Raw genomic sequence first — 20,570 nt, 5'->3', positions numbered from 1 at the left:
GTTGGTACACAAGACAAGTCCTCACATAAGCCTCAATGTCATCTCTCATCTATGGCCAATAGTATGTTGCCTCTAGTAGTGCACAAGTGTGCCTTTGTCCTGGATGACCAGCCCATTTGGTGTTGTGGCATTCCTGAATAAGATTTTTCCTCAAGTTGTCCAATTGGGAATATAAATCCTCCTCTTCTTGGCATATAGTACACCATTCTTCTCCCAAAACCGCCTTATCTTACCCTCTTTGGCTAGGGTGAGCAAGTTCTTAGCCATGGGATCATGGTCATACCCTCAATGATTAGGCTTAATCCCTCTAGTTGACTAAGAGATGCCAACTCTAGCTTTCGACTTAGTGCATCCGCCACCTCATTAGCCTTACCCAGCTTATACTTCAAATGTGAAGTCAAACTCCGCCAAGAAGTTTTGCCATTTAGCTTGTTTCAGACTTGGCTTCTTTTGGGTTTGGAAATAGCTACTGGCTACATTATCCGTTTTGACCATGAACCTCGACCTCAACAAATAATAATGCCACATTCTTAGGCAATTCACCACCGCAGTCATTTCCTTCTCATGCACCGCATAGCGCCACTTGGCCTTATTAAGCTTGTGGCTCTCATAGGCAATAGGATGCCTTTCTAGCATCAACACCCCTTCAATTACGTAGTCGGATGCATTCGTGTGCACCTCGAATGGCTTGTGATAGTCTGGCAAGGCAAGCACTAGTTCCTCCATAACCGCCTTCTTCAAATCATCAAAGGCATCTTGACACGTGTGGGACCACTCCCACGCCTTGTTATTCTTAGTAGGTCCATAAGTGGAGCTTCCCTCTTGGAATACCACATTATAAACCACCAAAAGTTCACCAAGATAAGAAATGACCTCAACTCAACGACCTTGGTGGGTGCTTCCCATTCTCGTATAGCTTGCACCTTGCTCTCATCTCATCCATCCGCAATGTGCCTCCTCCAACCTTGTGGCCCAAGAATATCACCTCCTCTTCTGCAAATGGACACTTCTCCTTCTTCACATAGAGTTGGTTGTCCTTCAGTGTTTGTAGAACTGATCTTAAATGGTGCGCATGATCCTCGAGTGAGTTACTATAAATGACTATTTCATCTAAGTACAACACCACAAACTTGTCGAGGTAAGGGTGGAAGATGTTAAGAGTTGTGCATGGTCAAAAGCTGTTGCCTTGATGCGCAAGTATTGGACAACCATGGTTTTCTAATGAGTTACCTACATTCCTTTCTTGCAAAAGGTTCCTAGGTGATCAAGTTTTAGGAGAATTAGTAAAGCATAGTTTTTCAGCATAGGTCTATTTTCAAGTTCTTTGTAATTTCATATACTTTCCTTTTTGGTTCTTTCTATTTTGGACAGATTCATGAGTCCATGAGATGTATTTTTATTTCCTTTTTTAGAGGGCAAAATGGCTTGCTTCTCAATTTGTAATCTAGACTATTGAGATCTATAAATAAGAGGCTGCAATTCTAGGAGATTTTTACTAGAATCACAGACCCTTGCTGCCGTAATTTTTCTCAGTTTTTCATTTCTTCTTCTTCTCTATTTTCTTCTTTAGTTCAGCTGTTGTTTAGATTATTAGAGGCATGATTTCTAAATGGTATTAGAGCAGGTTTTAATCTAAAGAGTGTTGTTCCCATCCTTTCTGCTGAAGTTCCTTTTTGTGTTCTGTTCTCCTTGGTGCGCAGCCACCTAATGCTGCACCTAATATACTGTTAGATCAGGTATTCATGTGAACTGATCTTTTCTAATTATTACCCTACTTTTAAAGGTCCCCAGAACATAGATTACATTATGGTTTTTTCCCCCTCCTTTGTCAGCCTTTATTTCTGCACTTTGCAGATCCTTTATTCTTCCTATTTGGCCTGAATTCTGCAGAATTTCTGTTGCTATTTTTACTTCAAGTTGTGGGATACTGGTTCGAGCTTCTACCTTACTGGTTGTGTGATATCTACCTCAGTTCTAATGTCTTCAGCTACTGATGATTCGAAGACAAGTACTGCTGAATCCAAGGGATCACAAGTTGATTCGGTGAATGTTCAGATTACACTTCCATCAAACTCAAAGGTGATTCTAATTCTTTGCTTTGGTCCCAAGCTATTCGTGTTTATATACTTGCAAAAGGTAAGCTTATGTTTATTGAGGTTGAGCCTCCTGCCGAGACTGACAAATACTACTCTCCCCAAGATGATGCATCTTTGGAAGTGGAATAGCATTGAACCTGACATAGCAGCCAATGTTATGTTCCACAAGACTGCCAAGGGATAGGATGATTTGCAAGAAACCTACTCTCATGCTAAAAATATGACTCGAATTTATAGTATTTATGAAAAGTTATTTCAGTTTAAGCAAGCTGACAACTCTCTGCAGGATTATTACAACTCCTTTAAGGGCATGATGGAGGAGTTGAATGTCTTTCAACCTCTCACTACAAATATAGAGAAGCTTAAGGCAAACTTACAAAAATATTTCTAGACCAAAGACTTGGGTGATCTTCAGTACTTCTTGGGAATTGAGGTAATTCACAGTAAACAAGGAGTTAGTTTGTCATAGAGGAAAAATGTGTTTGATCTTTTGGCAGAAACGGGCAACTTGTCTCTAAACCTACTGACATTCGCAAGTATCCTCAACTGAAGTTAAGACTAGATGATGGTGACTTTTAGGACGATGTCCATCATTATAGGAGTCTTATTGGGAAGCTTATTTATCTTACGTCACTCGTACTGATATTTCTTATTTTGTTGGTGTGTGGAATCAATTTATGCAGTCTCCTAGAAAAGCCCATTGGGATGCGACGATCAGAGTACTTCGGTATCTAAAAAGTGCGCTAGGAAAAGGGCTTATCTATCGACCAAATCTATACTCTGATTTGGTTGCCTTTTTTTAAGCAAATTGGGCAGGATTTATAGTTGATCGCTGGTCTACTGAAGATTATTGTACCTTTCTTAGTGGAAATCTCATGACTTGGAGGAGTAAGAAGTAGTTCACTGTTGCCTGATCTAGTGTTGAAGCAAAGTACAAAGCCACGGCCCACATGGCTGTGAATTGATGTGGTTTCGTTCCTTATTGGAGGAAACTGGGATTCCAATCTCCGCCCCCATAAAGATGTTTTGTGATAATCAGGCTGCTATTTATATTGCTAGCACTCCAATGTTCCATAAGAGGACAAAGTATATACAGGTGGACGGTAACTTTATTCGTGATGTAATTAAGAAGAAGATTATTGAGACTCCCTTTGTGAATTCTGCTGACTAGCTAGCGAACTTGTTCACTAAAACCCTGTTCAGGCCAAGTTTTCAGACTATCTATTGCAAACTGGGCGTGGGAGAGTTGTATGCTCCAAGGCAACTGCCTTGATGCACAAGCTTTGGACAGCCTTGGTTTGCTCAAAAGTTACTTACTTTCCTTTCTTGGAAAAGTTTCCTTGGTGATCAAGGTTTGGAGAATTAGAAATTGTAGTTTCTATTTTCAAGTTCTTTCCAATTTCATGTACTTCCCTTTTTGGTTCTTTCTATTTTGGACAGATTCATGAGTCCATGAGATGTATTTTTATTTTCCTTTTTAGAGGGCAGGATGGCTTGCTTCTCAAGGTGTAATCTAGACTACTGAGATCTATAAAAAAGAGGCAGTGACTCTTGGAGACCTTTACTAGAATCGAAGACCCTCACTGTTGTGATTTTTCTCAACTTTTCTTCTCTATTTTCTTCTTCGGTTCAGCTATTCTTTAGATGACTAAAGGCTTGGTTTCTAACAGAAGATCTGGTGCATGAGGGTGCAAAATGTGGTTAGTGCATTGGTGAGGCCAAAGGGCATGACCAGGAACTCATACACCCCATACCGTGTCACACAAGCAATCTTCAGTTCATCCCCCTCGTAATGCAAACTTGGCAGTACCCGGACCACAAGTCCAACTTGGCGAAGCATCGTGTAACAATAAGCCTATCAAACAAGTCCTCAATCAAGGGAATAATGGGGTGACTATTCTGTATTGTTACCTTGTTAAGTGCCCGATAGTTTATGCACAGCCGCAACAACCCATCATGCTTCCGTTGAAACAACACTGGTGCGTCGTATGGTGCCTTTGATGTTCTTATGAAGTCAGCGTCAAGTAACTCATTGAGTTGCTTTCGTAGCTCCTCCAACTTTGGTAGGGACATTGGATATGATGCCATGGCTAGTGATTTGGCACCAGGCTCCAACTCAATAGCATGGTCCACCTCCCTCCTAAGTGGTAACCTCTTGGGTAGCTTTGGGGGCATCGCCTTCTTTAACTCCTCAAGAGTCCCCCTCGATCTCCTTAGGCAACACTATCTTCGGAGCATCTTCCTTATCTTCCATTAGTGTCGCCATGTAAGTGATTTTCCCCTTCTTTACTCCCTTCTCCAATTGTATCGCCGAAAGAAGATTTAACACCTCCTTGTTTCCTTGAACTATTTGGATCATACACAGTACGCCTTCCTCCATGATGCACACCGTGCTGATGAATGGCATTGGTATGGCCTTAACACTCCTTAAGAACTCCACACCCAACACCACTTGAAAGTCATTCATAAGCACCACCATTAAGTCTATGGTGCCCTTCCATGCCCCAATGGTTATATCGACTCAATAAGCAACTCTATTGATAAGGAGGAGCTTGTGAGTTGATGGCCTTAAGCCATCTTCCTTCCTTCCCCAATTCCCCCCCTCCATCGAGACAAAGTTGCTTGTGGTTCCTGTGTCAACCATGGCCCTCATCATCTTGCCATTGAGACTCTCCTCCACGTACAACAACCCCTTTTGTGATGTACAGGCCTTCACCTTTGTTGCCTTAGACTACATTGCCCCAAGCTGTTGTAGGGACCCCATGTGCGCATCATCCACACCCTAATCTTCGAGGAATGCATTGAGAGGCTTTCTTTTTGGCAATCGCTAGCCCAATGCGGCCCGTCACAAAGGAAGCACTTGTCCCTTAGTTGGAACTTCTCCTTCTTGTCTTGTTGCCCCTTGCCTTCCTTGCTTAAAGAGAGCTTGCTTATGCCTTCCTTTGAGTGGTCGGCCTTAGAGCCTTTGTCTCCCCCACCTTTGCCACTGTTGCCCTTCTTGGCTTTAGATTGGTTGTCTCTCCGGAACTCCACCAATGACTCCGCCATTGTTATAGTCATCACAAGGTCTTGCACGCATAAAGTTGAAGCTTTTGCGAGGCCCAAGCTTGAAGAACACCCATCAAGTCCAAGAGTAATTCCTCTTTGGTCATACTCGGGACCTTGAGCATTACCGTAGAGAACTCCTTCACATAGTCTCAAATAAACCCTGTGTGTTTCAACCTTTTGACGCTCCTCTTTGCCTAGAAGGCTGCATTCTGGATAGAATTGTTTTAAAATCCTTCTAGAAATCTTCCTAAGTGTCTATGGTGCATATACCCCTTTGCATACCATTATCTCTCTTTTGCCACCATAAAGTTGTGGTGTCGATGAGGTAAAGCGTCACAGTCCTAATCTTGGTAGGCTCATCCACAATCGCCATCGCCTCGAAGCACCGCTGCATATGCCATGGGAAGTTATTAACCTCCCAGGCATCCTTCTTTCCCTCCAACACCTTTGGCTTTGGCACCTCTGTCCTTGGTGTTTCATGCCACACGGTCTCCAACCATCGTCCTCTTATATGTCACCAATTCCCCACTCAACTCTTGCACATGAGCCTCAACCTCAGCAACCCTTTCCAACACTTGAGCCTGAAGGGCGTTATGTTGTTGTTGCTTGTATGCAACACATTAAGAGCACCCAAAAGGGACTCCCTAAGCTCATCGACCTTACCCTTGAGGACAAAAGCCAACTCCACAAGTGTTATGTGTGGTTCCATCGCACCACCAACGTCAATAGACTTTTGCTTGCCCTTGCACTTTCCTCATTGGCATAGGTCTCCCTCCCACATTTTTGCTCGCTTTACACCACATTGAGAACCTCGGACTCGCTAGCCATAGTGCTATCCCACAAACTTGACTACTCACAGCCGAAGCTCTAATACCACAAATGTAATGGCCTTAGTGTTCAACTAAGCCAACTGTGCTAGCACTTAGCACCAACTTGTACTAAATCATCCTTTAACCCCAAATTGAGTGAGTAGGAGAGAACTTAGAGAGAGATTTGAGAGGAAGAACTTGTATTGCTTGAATTCTCACCTTGATTGATTGCTTGATGGTTTGTACAGATAAGGCTCACCTATATTTATAGGTGAGGTACTATACAATGGGCAGTCAAGATTATGTACACATTTCCTATCTAACGGTTGGGAAGTTTCTAGGGTTTCTAGATACTTTTAGGGAGTGTTCTAGACCTAAGATATTTTACAAGCCTTGGACTTCTCTAGAATCCTCCCCCTTTCTAGAATGTGGGCTAAGTAATCCCCATAAGTAATCCTTTTAGTGGACTAGGCCATATATGTCCCTTTTATTCTAGACCCTTGGGCCTATAATGAAGCGGGTCGTGTCATCATGCAGTAAAAGCAATTTCCTATTCATTTTACGTTTGATAACTCAATCTTAATATCCTAACCAAAATCCCAACAAGACCATATTCAACTTTGGCCACAGTAAAATTTTTCTCAGTTAATGGAGAAGAAAGGCATTGCTAAAGAAATAAAACACGGATGATATGAAGGAAAGTACCTTTAAATTTTGCACAGTTGTGTATATTTGTTCAACACCACAAGTAAATATAAAGTACTCAACAGCTCGCTCATATGCATGCCAAGATGGAAGCATGCTTAAGAACCTATTCCCAGGCACCGCAGGTACTCAGTCCCAAAAGTTCCTTATCTACAAAAACATTTTAAATAAAAAGTTAGAATCAAGAATAGGCATGTTATTGCTCAAAAAAAGGGAAAAAGAAAATGACCAAAAAAAAATAAAAATGGCAAGTACAGTCACCGTAAAACCTATTAAGGGATTTAACATTTGTCATTTACAATGAAGCTACAAGTATTATATGTCAAACTAAATTTTGTTGGATAAAAATATTTCGTTAATCATTCATGTAATTTACATGGGAAGGACTAGTAATGGCAAGGTTGCTCTATTGTAAATCAATAGTCATGGGTTCACATCATGGAAACGGCCAACATGTAAAGAAGAGGTAAGGCTGCATGCATCTACCACTTGCCAGACCCTGTAGGCCCATAGTAGTGGGAAACTCATGCACACCATTTATGTTATTTGTCAGTAGAAAATAATCTCAACATAATTCAAAATCTTAACCATAACCACAAAGATGTCAGGAAATACTTGGTTTAGCCATAGTACAAGATAAAATTTGAGTGCAACTCAGTAAAATGTGAGGTTTCAACTGAAATCATACAAGCTATTTTTCGTCTAAAGGCTCGAATATTAGGGAAGGGCGGCTTATGTATAGAGATTAACACTCCCTAACACATGCAGGCCCAGATCACATGGTTCCTTGCACATGGTAAAGATCTTATGACACCTATGGAGAAGACATCTCGGGGGGGGGGGAAACAAAAATTCAGCTGCATTTCCTAGGGTTCAAGACATGAGGTTCCATCTGTAATATCCAGCCCTATTCTAACCCTGACCCTAACCCGGATCCACTGTTGTATTCAGGTCCGAAGACCCGAAGCGGTGGTAGAAGAGACCTATGAACTATTCTGATTGATGATCATGATTCGGAGACTGAGCCTATGGACATTGATGATGATACCCCTTGCTTAAATGCATTATCAGTGTTTAAGGAAAGTCTGCACATCGGAGAAGATTAATCTCGTTGATATATCTAATGACCTCCTGTGCACAATCCGAAGGTATTCCCCGAAACTAGACTTCTTGATTGAATTGTGGAAGAAAACCTCACTCAAATTGACCTTGTATAGCCTTTCAAATCCCTACTTGAAGTTGCTGTACTAAACCTGTTTTTCTGCTGAGAAACATTTTGGTCGATCCTTTTGGTCGATACCATCAACCAAAACCATCGACCAAAGTTTCCCAGTCTGCCAAGTTAAAGATTCCATGGAATATTCCTATTCCTTGTGCAATCATTTTTCTCACCTGAAATCGTGGGGAGAGCTTCCCAAGGCACCTCCTTGGCTAATGTGAAGGGCATCTCATCAAAAACTCATTGTTTACTATTGATTCTTGTCTACATCTTTCACACTAAGGTATGAATCACCATTCCACTCTCTATCCTACCATTTTCTATTCTTTTCTTTCCTTTCTTGCTGGTGAGACATTGGAAATGGTGCTGCAACCTTGCAACCACCACTCCAAGTGTCTACACATGATTAACCTATGAGTTTCTTAGCCATCCATTGATGCTATGCCTCCACCTCATGCCTAGCATATGTATTCCTCTAATTTTTCTACTAACATCATGTCATTTTGTACCAAACTGAGTTGTAGGGCATGCTATGTTCATGTTTATCACTTCTATATGATTCCAATCGAAATTCTATTAGTTCCCCTAGCTATTACATGCCATTTCCATGACAATGCAATCAATCCCAACTTATGCCATGATGTTTGTCACTTGAACTTGTTAGCTCAATTTGGGGCTTTTTGTTTGGATCATTGGATTGGGTAAATTTCTTGACCTATAGTGTCCTACTACTGTTGTTAAGTGTTCCTCCAAGTTTCAGATTGATCTGAACACCGGAAAACCAATTAGGATCAAAACACCCAAAATCCATCATTCTGGTCCGAAGGAAATTTTGGTCGATCCTTTTGGTCGATACCATCGACCAAAACCATCAACCAAAGTTGTTGCTGACAGCAACCTTGGCCAGTTTTGATCCAATTGATATCCAATCTTCCTAATTTCTCCTCTAACTTATTATTGATGTTTGTTTAGGGCCTTAACAATTATTTTGGACTATTTCTTGGTACTCTCAATTCATCATCAATTCAACCCAAGGTAAGGATGATTATCTCCATAAATATATAGATCACCAACTTATGATTTATTTTCTTGTTTATGAATAGAACCTTTTGATTTCTTTTAAATCTTTATAAGATCATTATATATGTGTTAGAAACAGTAGTATTGACATCTTCATACTTTTGTCATGTTACCTTACTATTCTTGTTTACTTATGTCTATGATGATTCATTTCAATATCATGATTTAAATTTTATGATAAGATGCATTGGATGCATGAAAGATGATGAACTTGAATATATGATTGCTTACGCATTGACTTGGGATTGGGGAGTGTTCTATTGACACTTCTGTCCTTAGGCATCGGAGGGAATAGTATGGGATGTTCTCCGATGGTGCCTATCGACACTCTCCCGGGTTATTGGATGACATACATAGGACTGTCTAGTTGGTTGGCTAGGTTTATCCTTGTCGTGTCAGACCCGAATCGGAAGGGCATTGAGACCGAACAACCCGTGGTAGTGTATGGTTGGATGGGCGCTCTAGGCCGGTAACCAATCCGGTAGGGGACATAAACCATGCTACGGATACTCGAAAGGGGCCATTTATTGGTAGGGTTGCAAATGGCTAGACTTGGGCTCACGGGCGCTCAAGACCGGTAACCAATCCGTGAGAGGACGTGAGAGCTTCCCGTTTACTATTTGTGGATGACCAATAGGGTTGATGAGTCCGAAATCCGGGATTTCGCTGACTCTAGTGTGAAGGATACCGGAAAGGATCGCCGGGGGTGAGGAATGGACGTATCTGGATCTGACTTGACCGACTGAGTAGATGACTTGCATTGGGCTAGGCTTTACTGTGACATGTGTCAGTACTTATACCAAATGGTGATGTGAGAGAGTGGTGACCTATTCCCTTACCATGGTTTTTGAGATGACTTTATCGAACTTCCCTGGCAGACCCAAGATATCTTGTATGATTGAGGGGGAGTAACTGACCACCCAAAGAAGTATGGTGCTATGACTTAAAGCATGTCTACCCTAGAGACTAGCATTTATAGAGTTAGAATCATACTGCATTATGTATGTTCTGTGTGTGTATGATTTCTCAATATGGAATAACTGCCTTGCTGAGTTCTTCGAACTCATTCCTTTTGTACAAATGTTTTTAGATTATCCTACAGGTACCGAAGACTACTATGGCACCCCCTTCGAGACGGACTATAATTCCGCATACTACCCTTAGGGTAGTGGCATCTATGAAGATCCGAGTGTTGGTGCCGAGGAGGATTACTATCCGCACCAGGGTTAGCCCCACGGTTGTGAGAGGAGCGGCAAAGCTGGGTTTACTTCATCCGTACCATTGAGGAGACTGTTATTAGAGTAGAGGAAACCCTAGCTTAGTGCCCCATTCCCTTGGTGTATTTTTGGAGTACTTGGACCTGTAATTAATTAACTTTTTGGGATTATCTTTAATACTTTGACATGTAATTAACGTTATCACACTTCTTTTCCACTGCTTTGAGAGAGTGGTAATCATACATTCTCTCACCTTTATGATTATGTTCACACTTTACTGTTATTGTCTTCCGCACTCTGATTTATTTAATCTTATCTTATTCATGATACTTAGTATTAAATGTTTTTACTTTGATTATCTTTGTTCATGATTATGTCATTATGCATGTGGGAGGCATGGACCTACGAATCTTGATCCTTGGACTGTGGATCACATTCTCGGGTATTCCAAATGGGGTACCGGCTGGGTGGATGTGACACCATCTTTGATACACTGTTCGCTACAGTTTCACCTAAAAGCTCGAACTATTAGGGAATGGCAGCTTAAATGTCTACATCAACAAATCAACCATTCGACTAATATTTTGGTTTCAGATTTGTTTTAATACAATTGTGAATTTACACATCATTTTGAAATATATGAGTCCCAAATTTTACTCATTTGTGATTTTCGAGTGGTTTTGCCTGTTAAAGAGGAAAAAATCTTAAATAACACAAAATTTGAGCCACACCTTTACAGAGTTCGATTTCAAGAAAACCAGAAGCAAGTGCCTCTGATTAAGGCCGGAGAGCACCATGCAAGGGAATGTATGTCGTAAAAATCTTGTGACCTCAAAAGATGATGGCCACCATCAAGAGCACTTGGCAATGAGGGCGAAATTGAGGGGATCAACATTCTATCTATTTCCTTTATGAAATGAAGAGAGCCGGTGCACCTAAGTGAGAAGAGTGCATTTTTATCTCAAAGAAACATGTTCTCTGGCACCACTGAAGAAACACTCCTTAAAACCATAGTGGGAGATCTTGCGAGATATCTCGCTATTTTGACATAGCAAGACGAGAGGAGAGGTGAGATCTGCGAGATGGGAGATCTCGCCACATCTCACCAAGATCTCGCCGAGATCTCGCCTCTCTCTCACTGCAACCATAAAAAATTGCCAGAAACTTGATTTTTTGTCGGAATTTGTTGGGGATTCAACTTCTAAACATCTTTAAGACATCTACAACATCAAATTATCATCATTCAAGCCTATTTCAACTAGATCAACAACAAAGGTAAGATTTTACCCCAAATTTGAATTTTTTCAAATAGAATATTTTACAATGGGTGTGTGAGTTTAGTGTAAATATATGTTGATCCACAAGCTTTGATCTAACTTTCATGGAAACCAATTTAATGTGACATTTAAACCTATATGTGACATACTATAGTGATGAGTTGATTTGGGAGTCATATGTGGCCACCGTTCAGAATCAGTTAATGCAGAATGCTGAGTGATACTCTTGCTGTCTTGTAGTCTTGTAATCTTATTACTCACATACTCTTGTGATTGTGATTGTGAACTTATGGATTATGATTTATGACTTACTAAAAGTCTAAAACTTCTTATGGTTGTAAAATTTTGAAGCCAGTTAAGTTCTTTGATAGTTTGATGTGTAATGTATTTAATATTTTATAGTTGATAATATGAATTACTTGATATCTCTACATTTCAGTTTTACACATAGGGTTGACTTAGAAGACATAGTTAGGGTTATTTTCTCACAATTCTAAGGCCACCAATGTGTTCAAAAGGTCTTAAATAGACTAAATACCAAATTTCAGCCCAACCCGGGCCCTAAAACCCACTGAGATGGGTCAGCGAGATTACGCCAAAATTTTGGTAGATCTCGACCGAGATCTCGCCATCTCGGTCGAGATCTCCCTATTTTGGAGTGGCGAGATCTCGCTCTCGAGTGAAATCTCCCACCATGCTTAAAACTATATTCACAAAAGAAACATGCACTTCGGTACTGCTAAAACCAGCCCCAAGGCCCCCGACTGCTGCCGGGCTATCCTCCCTAGAAAAGTTAGAATCAAACATCAGAAGCCCATGGGATTCGACTTCGCTAATTTGCCCCTACAGAGCATAAACATACATGCTCCACCTACTTCAATGCAAATCCTCCACAATAGTCCAATTATGTACTGCTGCTACCTACAGTGATCTTGAACCATGTAAGTAGTCCCCTCACTGATCCAATCATGCATTGCCCATCCTGCCATTGAAATTTTGAGATATGTATGAACAATGAATATCTCAAGTTGCTTTTATAACCAATCATCATCCAGATAGCAGTTGGCTTTGCCCCAGAACACTGAAGAAGACACTGTTTTGCATGTCTTTAGTTCTGCAGTCTCCCAACCCCTTCAATCTATTTCCCCCTCTAAGAAGACAACAAGCCCTTGACAAAAATTCATCCTCCAATATGCCCCTTCCTATAGTAACTCCTCAGTTGAAAAGGAATGGAAGGCGATGCTAGTGCTGCAGATGACAATTCTTGGAGAGAATCCATCCTTGTATTGGAAGAAACTTCATCTTCTTTCATCCACTTATGCCTCTGGCAAGGCCTGCGGAGCGCATTTCTGTTAAGTAATCCATTACTTAAAGAAAAGAAGACAAGGCGTTTAAAATCCTATAATTGGATCAGTACCACCTGAAAAGCTCCTTGGAATTTGGCATTGGCGTTAACGGTGGAGACCTCGCACTCTGTCATTTCTGCACCTGACGGCTACTCGATGCCGACAGCACCTAATTTATGCCCTTGTAAGATCAAAGAGAAATCACTGGCAGGTTTGAGTACTGTGATCTCCTAAACCTTTCCCTTGTTTGTTTCTTGCCATTTGAATATCTGCAGCAACGAGAAACTCCAATTCTATCACTTTTCTTATTTTGGTTTACCATGACTGGAAGGTTGAGTTTTTATAATTCAGGAAGAGGTAATGGAAATCATAAACAAAGGAAATGGTCAGACCATTTAATATTGGGAATCTTTGTTATTTATAGTTTTCTATTTATAGTTAGCTATGGGAGTCACCTAAGCTTAACTTCCTATTCTGTTTTCTAATTGGATACAAGGATCTAACTTCTTTTTCTAATAAAATGCTCTAACTGCAAATGAAATAGAAGAACGAAAAGTTAGAAGTTTGCCTGAGTACTTGCATAACTTGGCATCCAGTATGTGTGGGTCCTCTACTCCGTTTATCTGGGTAAGTTCTTCCCCCTTTCTTCTCCTCCTACATCTATTTCCTAATTCCCTTCCTTTCTTCTTCCCTTCATCTCTACTTTATTATTGGCAATTCGTCACTTGTTTTCCTACATCTCCTTCTACTTTTCTGCTTTTGTTCTTCCCATCATTCTCTTTAATATTCTCCTCTCAAGAGACTCTAGCCCTAGGACCCTAGTTATCGACAGTCAGAAGCATGTTTTTAGTATGAATGAAAAACAGAAAGCTCTGCTGCACTTGCTCTAACCTCCTGTTTGATTTCAGACTATTCTGGATTCAAGAGGGAAACTTCCCTGGTTGGGTATCAAGAGGACAATCAGTTGAATGACATGCCTTAAAATTTTAGATGTATCCTAGATTGTTTGAGCTTGAAATCCTCAAACCGAGCCCCGCTTCACCCTTGGGTTATAATTGAGAGGCCTCACAACGCCCCCTTCTTTTATGTGTCAGCACATATGACCTGTTGCAAGTGGGTGAACTCTAGATCATAAATGGGTTAAATCAAGGATCAGCCATAAGCCCTTACTCATGAGAATTTATCATGGATGATTTAACCAGAGACATTCAAGATGAGGTTCCTCAGTGAATGTTTCTTGTTGATGATATTGTTTTGGTTGCCGAGACATAAGTAGAGCTTAATGCCAAAATAGAGATTTGGAAATCAACTTTGGACTCAAAAGGTTTTACACTAAGCAAAAAAGAAGATGGGATACATAGTGTGTAACTTTGGGCATGCTTGCCAAATGATATCTCTAGGCAGGCCTTCACTGATTGGAGATGTCTTAGGGATACACTTCCAACCAGGTATAGTCAAGTGTGAAGGAATATCACAGTGCAATCACAAGCAGCTTGTGTTGGGCAGGCAGTGAAGACAGAGACTACTTAATCTGTCATTTCAGCTCTCTGGTGTGGGATGCAACTATGGAAAGCTAACCAAAGAGAGAAGAAAGAGGATTCGATGCAAGAGGTTACCGTTTGGATGTTGAACACCTTTGTACGCAGTGGATCATTTGGATTCACAGCAACTCTGGCTTTCTGCTTAACCATTCAACACATTGGACTGAGAGAAACTTCAGGACCTTCTAGAACAACTCAACACCTTTGATTCCACTGTTTGGCTTCCCTCCCCCTCCAAAACCTTCTCCGTTGCCTCAGCTCGGAATGTCCTCAGAGCCCATAACCCTAAGCCCCCATGGCCCCTCTTATTCTGGTTCAAAGGCTTCATCCCCCGTCATTCCCTTACCCTTTGGAGAGCCCTTAACCTTGCCCTCCCTACCTAGTCCTTACTTATTGGCCGTCACATCCCTGCAAACCAAAATTGCATCCTCTATTGGAATGGTCTAGAGGACCTTGAGCACCTTTTCTTTTCTTGCCCTTTCCCCAGATCTATCTGGAGAAAAGCCATTGCCTTCATTTGGCCCCGCTCGAGACGGTCTTTCGGTTTTTCTCGTGATTGGTCTTGGATCTTGAGATCCTTCCTAGGTAACTCCATCTATGATCGGATCGGCAAGTTAGTCTTCTGTGTATGCATTCATCACCTTTGGTGGGAGCGTAACCTAAGAAGATGGACTTCCAAATCCCGCTCCAACGATAGGATTTGGAATGCCATCTATTTTGATGTTTCTTCCAAATTGTTAGCTATTCTCCATCCCCCCAGTAGTTGATACCCCAAGGAACAGGATTATTGTTGTCTCTTGGGGTCTTAGTTCTTCTTTTCGGTCTCCTTCTTGGAGGCCTTGTTTCTTGTTCCCTTGTTTCTTTAATATAATCATTTATTCATTCATCCAAAAAAAAAGTCAAAGGCCATAGACCAAATTGTAGCAGCAACAGTAGATAATGTTCAGAATAAGTGGGCTGCCAATCCCTTAGCTTGTGAAGGAACCGACGAGTCTTCCTACATAGCTGAGAAGTGGAAAATACATTTTGACTGGAAGTCTTAGCTAGCTACCTAGAGCTTGTTCCTGGTTTAAGCCTCCTCAACAAATGGTTGCGCTGTAATGTGATGGGGTTTCAATCAATTAAGCAGATTCTGATGGACGTGTGATAAGGCATGAAGAGGGGCAGCATATTTTTACTTTTGCAGGTAAAGGCGGACAGCTTTTGGTATTAGCTATCGAAATGAAAGGAACCTATGAAGGCTTGAGGATCTGCATATCGAAAGGTTTACTGGCAGTTTTTATCTAATGTGATTCCAAGTTGGCAATAGACATTATTAATGGGAGAATCCAAGGGCCATGGACAGTCCAAAGTTTGAAATGGGAAATAAGAACATGCAAGGGAATTTGTGCATGTCTAGAGGAAGCAAAACCAGCTAGCTGATTTTATAACTGGCATCCAATTGACATAGAGCCAGGTGGAGTGGGCACCTAGTGATTTTCCAAGGGAGCTAGAAGACCTTATTCAGAAGGATGCAAAAGCTCAGGTGTACTTTAGAATGTAACAGGTTTTGGTTGTACTTTCCTTTCTGGGACCCTTGGTAGTAGGGAATGCCTCCCTTTAATGGGATCTCCTTCCCTCGATTGGGGTTCTAGGAGATTGCCTTTTATGTATCCCCCCTTTTTCTAATACAACAACAACAACAACAATAAGCCTTGCCCCAACTAAATGGGGTCGGCTACATGGATTCTTGCCCTCCAATCAGTTCTGTTTGAGGCCATGCTAGATACAAGGCCTAAGCTATACATATCCTTTCTCACCACTTCTCCTAAGGTTATCTTAGGTCTACCCCTAGCTCTTCTAGTTCCTTCAATATGGATTATATCACTTCTCCGAACAGGAGCATTTATAGGTCTCCGTTGAACGTGGTCGTGCCACCTCAAACGACTTTCTCTAAGCTTATCACTATGGGAGCAACTCCCAGACCAACTCTAATATGATCGTTTCTTATCTTATCCATCCTAGTTTTGCCACTCATCCATCTTAGCATCCTCATTTATGCTACACTGAGTTTATCTATATGATTCTTTTTAACAGCCCAACACTCTGCCCCGTACATCATAGTTGGTCGAACAACGGTCCTATAAAATTTTCCTTTAAGCTTTAATGGAATACGCCGATCACATAAGACCCCGGACGCACCTCTCCACTTCATCCACCCTATTTTAATTCTTTGGGAAACCTCATCCTTTAAATCACCTCTTTTACTTATGATTGAACCTAGGTAACTAAAATAACCACTCTGAGGAATCTTTTTATCGTCAAGTATCACCATCTCATCATCTGCCCGATCATGACTAAAGTTACAAACTAGATATTCTGTCTTCGATCTACTAAGTTTAAAGGCTTTTGATTCCAAAGCTACTCTCCATGATTCTAATTTGGTATTAATCCCCACTTGGGTCTCATCAATCAACACAATATCATCTGCAAAAAGCATACACCAGGGGACCTCATCTTGAATGTCTTTGGTTAATTCATCCATTACCAGTGCAAATAGATATGGGCTTAAAGTTGACCCTTGATGTAGCCCAACTATTATCGGGAATTCATTACTTTGTCCCCCCACTGTTCTAACACTAGTCACCGAACCATCATACATATCCTTAACTATATCTACATATTTACTTGCAACATTTCTTTTCTCTAGTACTTGCCAAATTAACGCTCTAGGGACTCTATCATAAGCTTTTTCTAGGTCAATAAATACCATATGAAGGTCTTTCCTACATTCTCTATACTTTTCTATGAGTCTCCTTAACTATATCCCCCCTTTTTCTAATACAAAACAAAAATTGACCCTTCAAAAAAAGGCCATGCCTGGACAGAAAATAAGGCAGTAAAAATTCAAGAGAAGGAAATCTTGTAAAGCAATTATTTAGGTACTTATGCTCAATCATAAATAAAGAAGCTGATATAATGGAAGATGTTTCCCGGAGAATCAAAATCGAATGGATGAAGTGGAGAGGTGTGTCTAGGGTATTGTGTGGTCGACATATTGCTCCAAAACTCGTAAGGAAAAATTTACAGTACCATCATATAAATAGCTATAATGTATGGTATAGAGTGTTAGGCTATTAAAAAGCATCATATGGATAAACTTAGTAGAATAGAGATGAAGATGTTGAGATGTATCATTGGCAAAACTAGGAAAGATAAAGTAAAGAATGATCATATTAGAGTTTTTAGAAACACAATGTTTGGCAGAATGGCTTAATCATCAATGTGATCTCAAGCCCTCTATTTATAATTATATGGAAAGTACATTATTACATTAATACCCATACTTGGGTAACAAGAGATTTACATGAATAAAAACTCTAATAGAATTGGACTACTAGTAGAACTCAACCAACACTCCCCCTCAAGTTGAAGCATAGATATTAGTCATGCCCAACTTGCCTACAATAGGAAGGAAATCTCATTCTTTCAAACCCTTAGTGAAAACATCTGCCACTTGGTCTCCGGACCTCATCAAAGGCATGCAAATAAACCCTTGTTCCAACTTTCCTTTGACAAATAACCTGTCAATTTCAATGTGCTTAGTTCGATCATGTTGTAATGGATTATTAGCAATACTAATAGCAGCCTTGTTGTCACAATATAGCATCATAGGGTTTGGAACTTGGACTCCAATACCTTGTAGCAAGCCTTTCAACCATAGTAGCTCACAAACTCCACGAACCATAGCTCTATATTCAACTTCGGTACTGGATAAAGCTACCACATTCTATTTCTTACTTCTCCAAGTAACTAGATTACCTACAACAAAGGTACAGTAACTTGAAATTGACTTTCTGTATGGAGATCCCGCCCAGTCCGCATCAGTGTATGCTTCTACTCTTAGATTATCAGTGGGTGACAAAAGTATTCCTTTTCCAAGAGTTCCCTTCAAATATTGTAGTATTCTGGTAACAACCATCATATGAGATGAATATGGATCATGCATGAATTGGCTCACTATCCCCACGGCATAAGCGGTGTCTGGTCTGGTATGGGACAAGTAAATAAGCTTCCCTACTAGCCTTTGGTATCTTCCTCTGTCCACTGGTTCTCCCTCTTTTTCTTTAAGTTTAGCTCCAACTTCAATAGGGGTATCAACTGCTTTACACCCCCAACATTCCCACTTCTAATAATAAGTCTAAGACATACTTTCTTTGGGATAGGAATATACCCTTCTTTGATCGAGCCACCTCAATCCTTAAGAAGTATTGTAATTTCCCTAGATCTTTAATCTCAAACTCTCTGCCAAGAAAGTTCTTCAACCTTTGAATTTCTTCACCATCATTCCCTATGATGACAATATCATCCACATAAACAATGAGAAGTGTGATGTTAGTAATTGATTTTCTGACAAATAGTGTATGATTAGCATTGCTTTGCTTGTACCCAATAGAAGTCATTGCCTTCAGGAGGCGTCCAAACTAGCATCTAGGAGATTGTTTTAACCCATAAATTGACCTCTTCAACCGACAAACTTTCCTTGCAGAATTGTCATCGGAGAAACCATGTGGGATTTCCATATAGACTTCTTCCCCCATGTAAGAAGGCATTCTTTACGTCTAGTTGGTGCATATTCTAGTCTTTGTTCACAGCTATAGACAATAGGACTCTGACAGTGTTCAGTTTCGCAACAGGGGCAAAAGTCTCCTGATAATCAATCCCATAAGTCTGTGAAAACCCCTTTGCAACTGGTCTTGCCTTAAACCTGTTGACTAATCCATCCATGTTTTGTTTAATCATAAACACCCATTTGCAACCCACTGGTTTTTTTCCTGGAGTAAGTGTAACCAACTCCCAAGTATCATTTTTCTTTATTGCCTGCATTTCCTCTACCATAAAGGCCTTCCATCTCTTATTAGCATAGGCTTCTTGCCAACTTTTAGGAACAAATATAGATGATAAAGAGGATATAAAAGTACAGTAAGAGTCAGACAAAGAGTCATAAGAGACATATTTAGCTATGGGGTGCTAAGTACAAGATTTGACTCCTTTTCTCACAGCAATAGGAAGATCAGAAGAAGATACCTCAAGGGGAATAGTAGAATCTGATTCTGGAGAAAGAGATTGAAGTGGTAATGTGTCACCTTTCTCCACTTGCTTTAGCCAGTTGTAATTCTTCCTCTGATAAGTTTGCACCTGCGTATTCTGGTCAATCTGGTTTTGAAAGACCTCAACAGTGTGCCTCACAGGAGTGGTCTCCCCCTGGCTAGGTTCTTCACATGGTTCGAAAAACGAAGGGGGAGGATTAGAGTCCTCAGGTATACTAGCCGAAGACTCCCCCTAGTCAGGAAACTCTTCTTGAACTCTTAAGTTGTGTTGATGTGTGATAGGAAGATCTAGAGTTGGAAAAAACACCTCTCCTCTAGGACTCTCCCCCTAGAGAGGTGTATAATAAGGGCAAGACTTATGAAAAATTACATCCATGGATACAATGGTTTTCCTAGAAGGAGGATGATAACATTTGTACCCTTTCTAAGTAGCAGAATACCCCAAAAATATGCAGCGTAGGCCGCGGGGAGCCAGCTTACTCTGGTGGGCTGTGATTCTGGCATAACATACACATCCAAAACCTTTGGGGGGAACAACAAAAGAAGAGGCTCTCTGAAGAATCTCATTAGGACATTTAAAACCAAGTATCCTACTAGGCATCCTATTCATAAGGTAAGAAGTAGTGAATATAGCATCGCTCCAATATTGGTCAGGTACATTCATAGCAATCATAATTGAACGGACTATCTCTAAAAGATGCCAATTCTTCCTTTCGGCAACCCCATTTTGGGCAGCCGTATCAACACAACTGGTTTGGTGTATTATGCCAGAGTCAGAGAGATATCTCTAAAATTCACCATCAATATACTTTGTGCCATTGTCACTGCGAAGGATCTTCACAGTGGCATTGAACTGAGTTTTAATCATATTATAAAAATCACGAAAACATCGAAAAACCTCATTATTTTGTTTTAAAAGATAAATCCATGTAGAACGAGAGTGACAATCAATAAAAGTAACAAAATACTTATGACCAGTAATAGACACACGTCGGCAGGGGCCCCACACTTCAGTATAAATTAGCATAAAAGGAATAGATTTTCTATTATAAAGAGAAGGTAAATAAGTAAAACGAATCTGCTTCGCAAAAATACAGGCTTCACAAAAAAAAATCATCCTTGTTACAAGAAGAAACCAAATC

General features: G+C 40.6%; 1 protein-coding gene across 1 annotated transcript in view; it reads right to left on the bottom strand.

The window, feature by feature from the left end:
- LOC149018971 (putative acyl-activating enzyme 16, chloroplastic) overlaps positions 1-20,570 on the bottom strand; it is a 95,071-nt gene that overhangs the window by 24,075 nt on the left and 50,426 nt on the right. The window contains 1 exon segment of the mRNA XM_089153071.1: positions 6,659-6,808. Coding sequence (XP_089009197.1) covers positions 6,659-6,808 — 150 coding nt within the window.

Source organism: Hakea prostrata, chromosome 4 (genome assembly GCF_041222555.1).
Source record: "Hakea prostrata isolate BN-2017 chromosome 4, UWA_Hpros_2, whole genome shotgun sequence".
NCBI lineage: Eukaryota > Viridiplantae > Streptophyta > Magnoliopsida > Proteales > Proteaceae > Hakea > Hakea prostrata.
The sequence above is the reverse complement of the archived record's forward strand: the minus strand, read 5'-3'. Positions and strand labels throughout refer to the sequence as shown.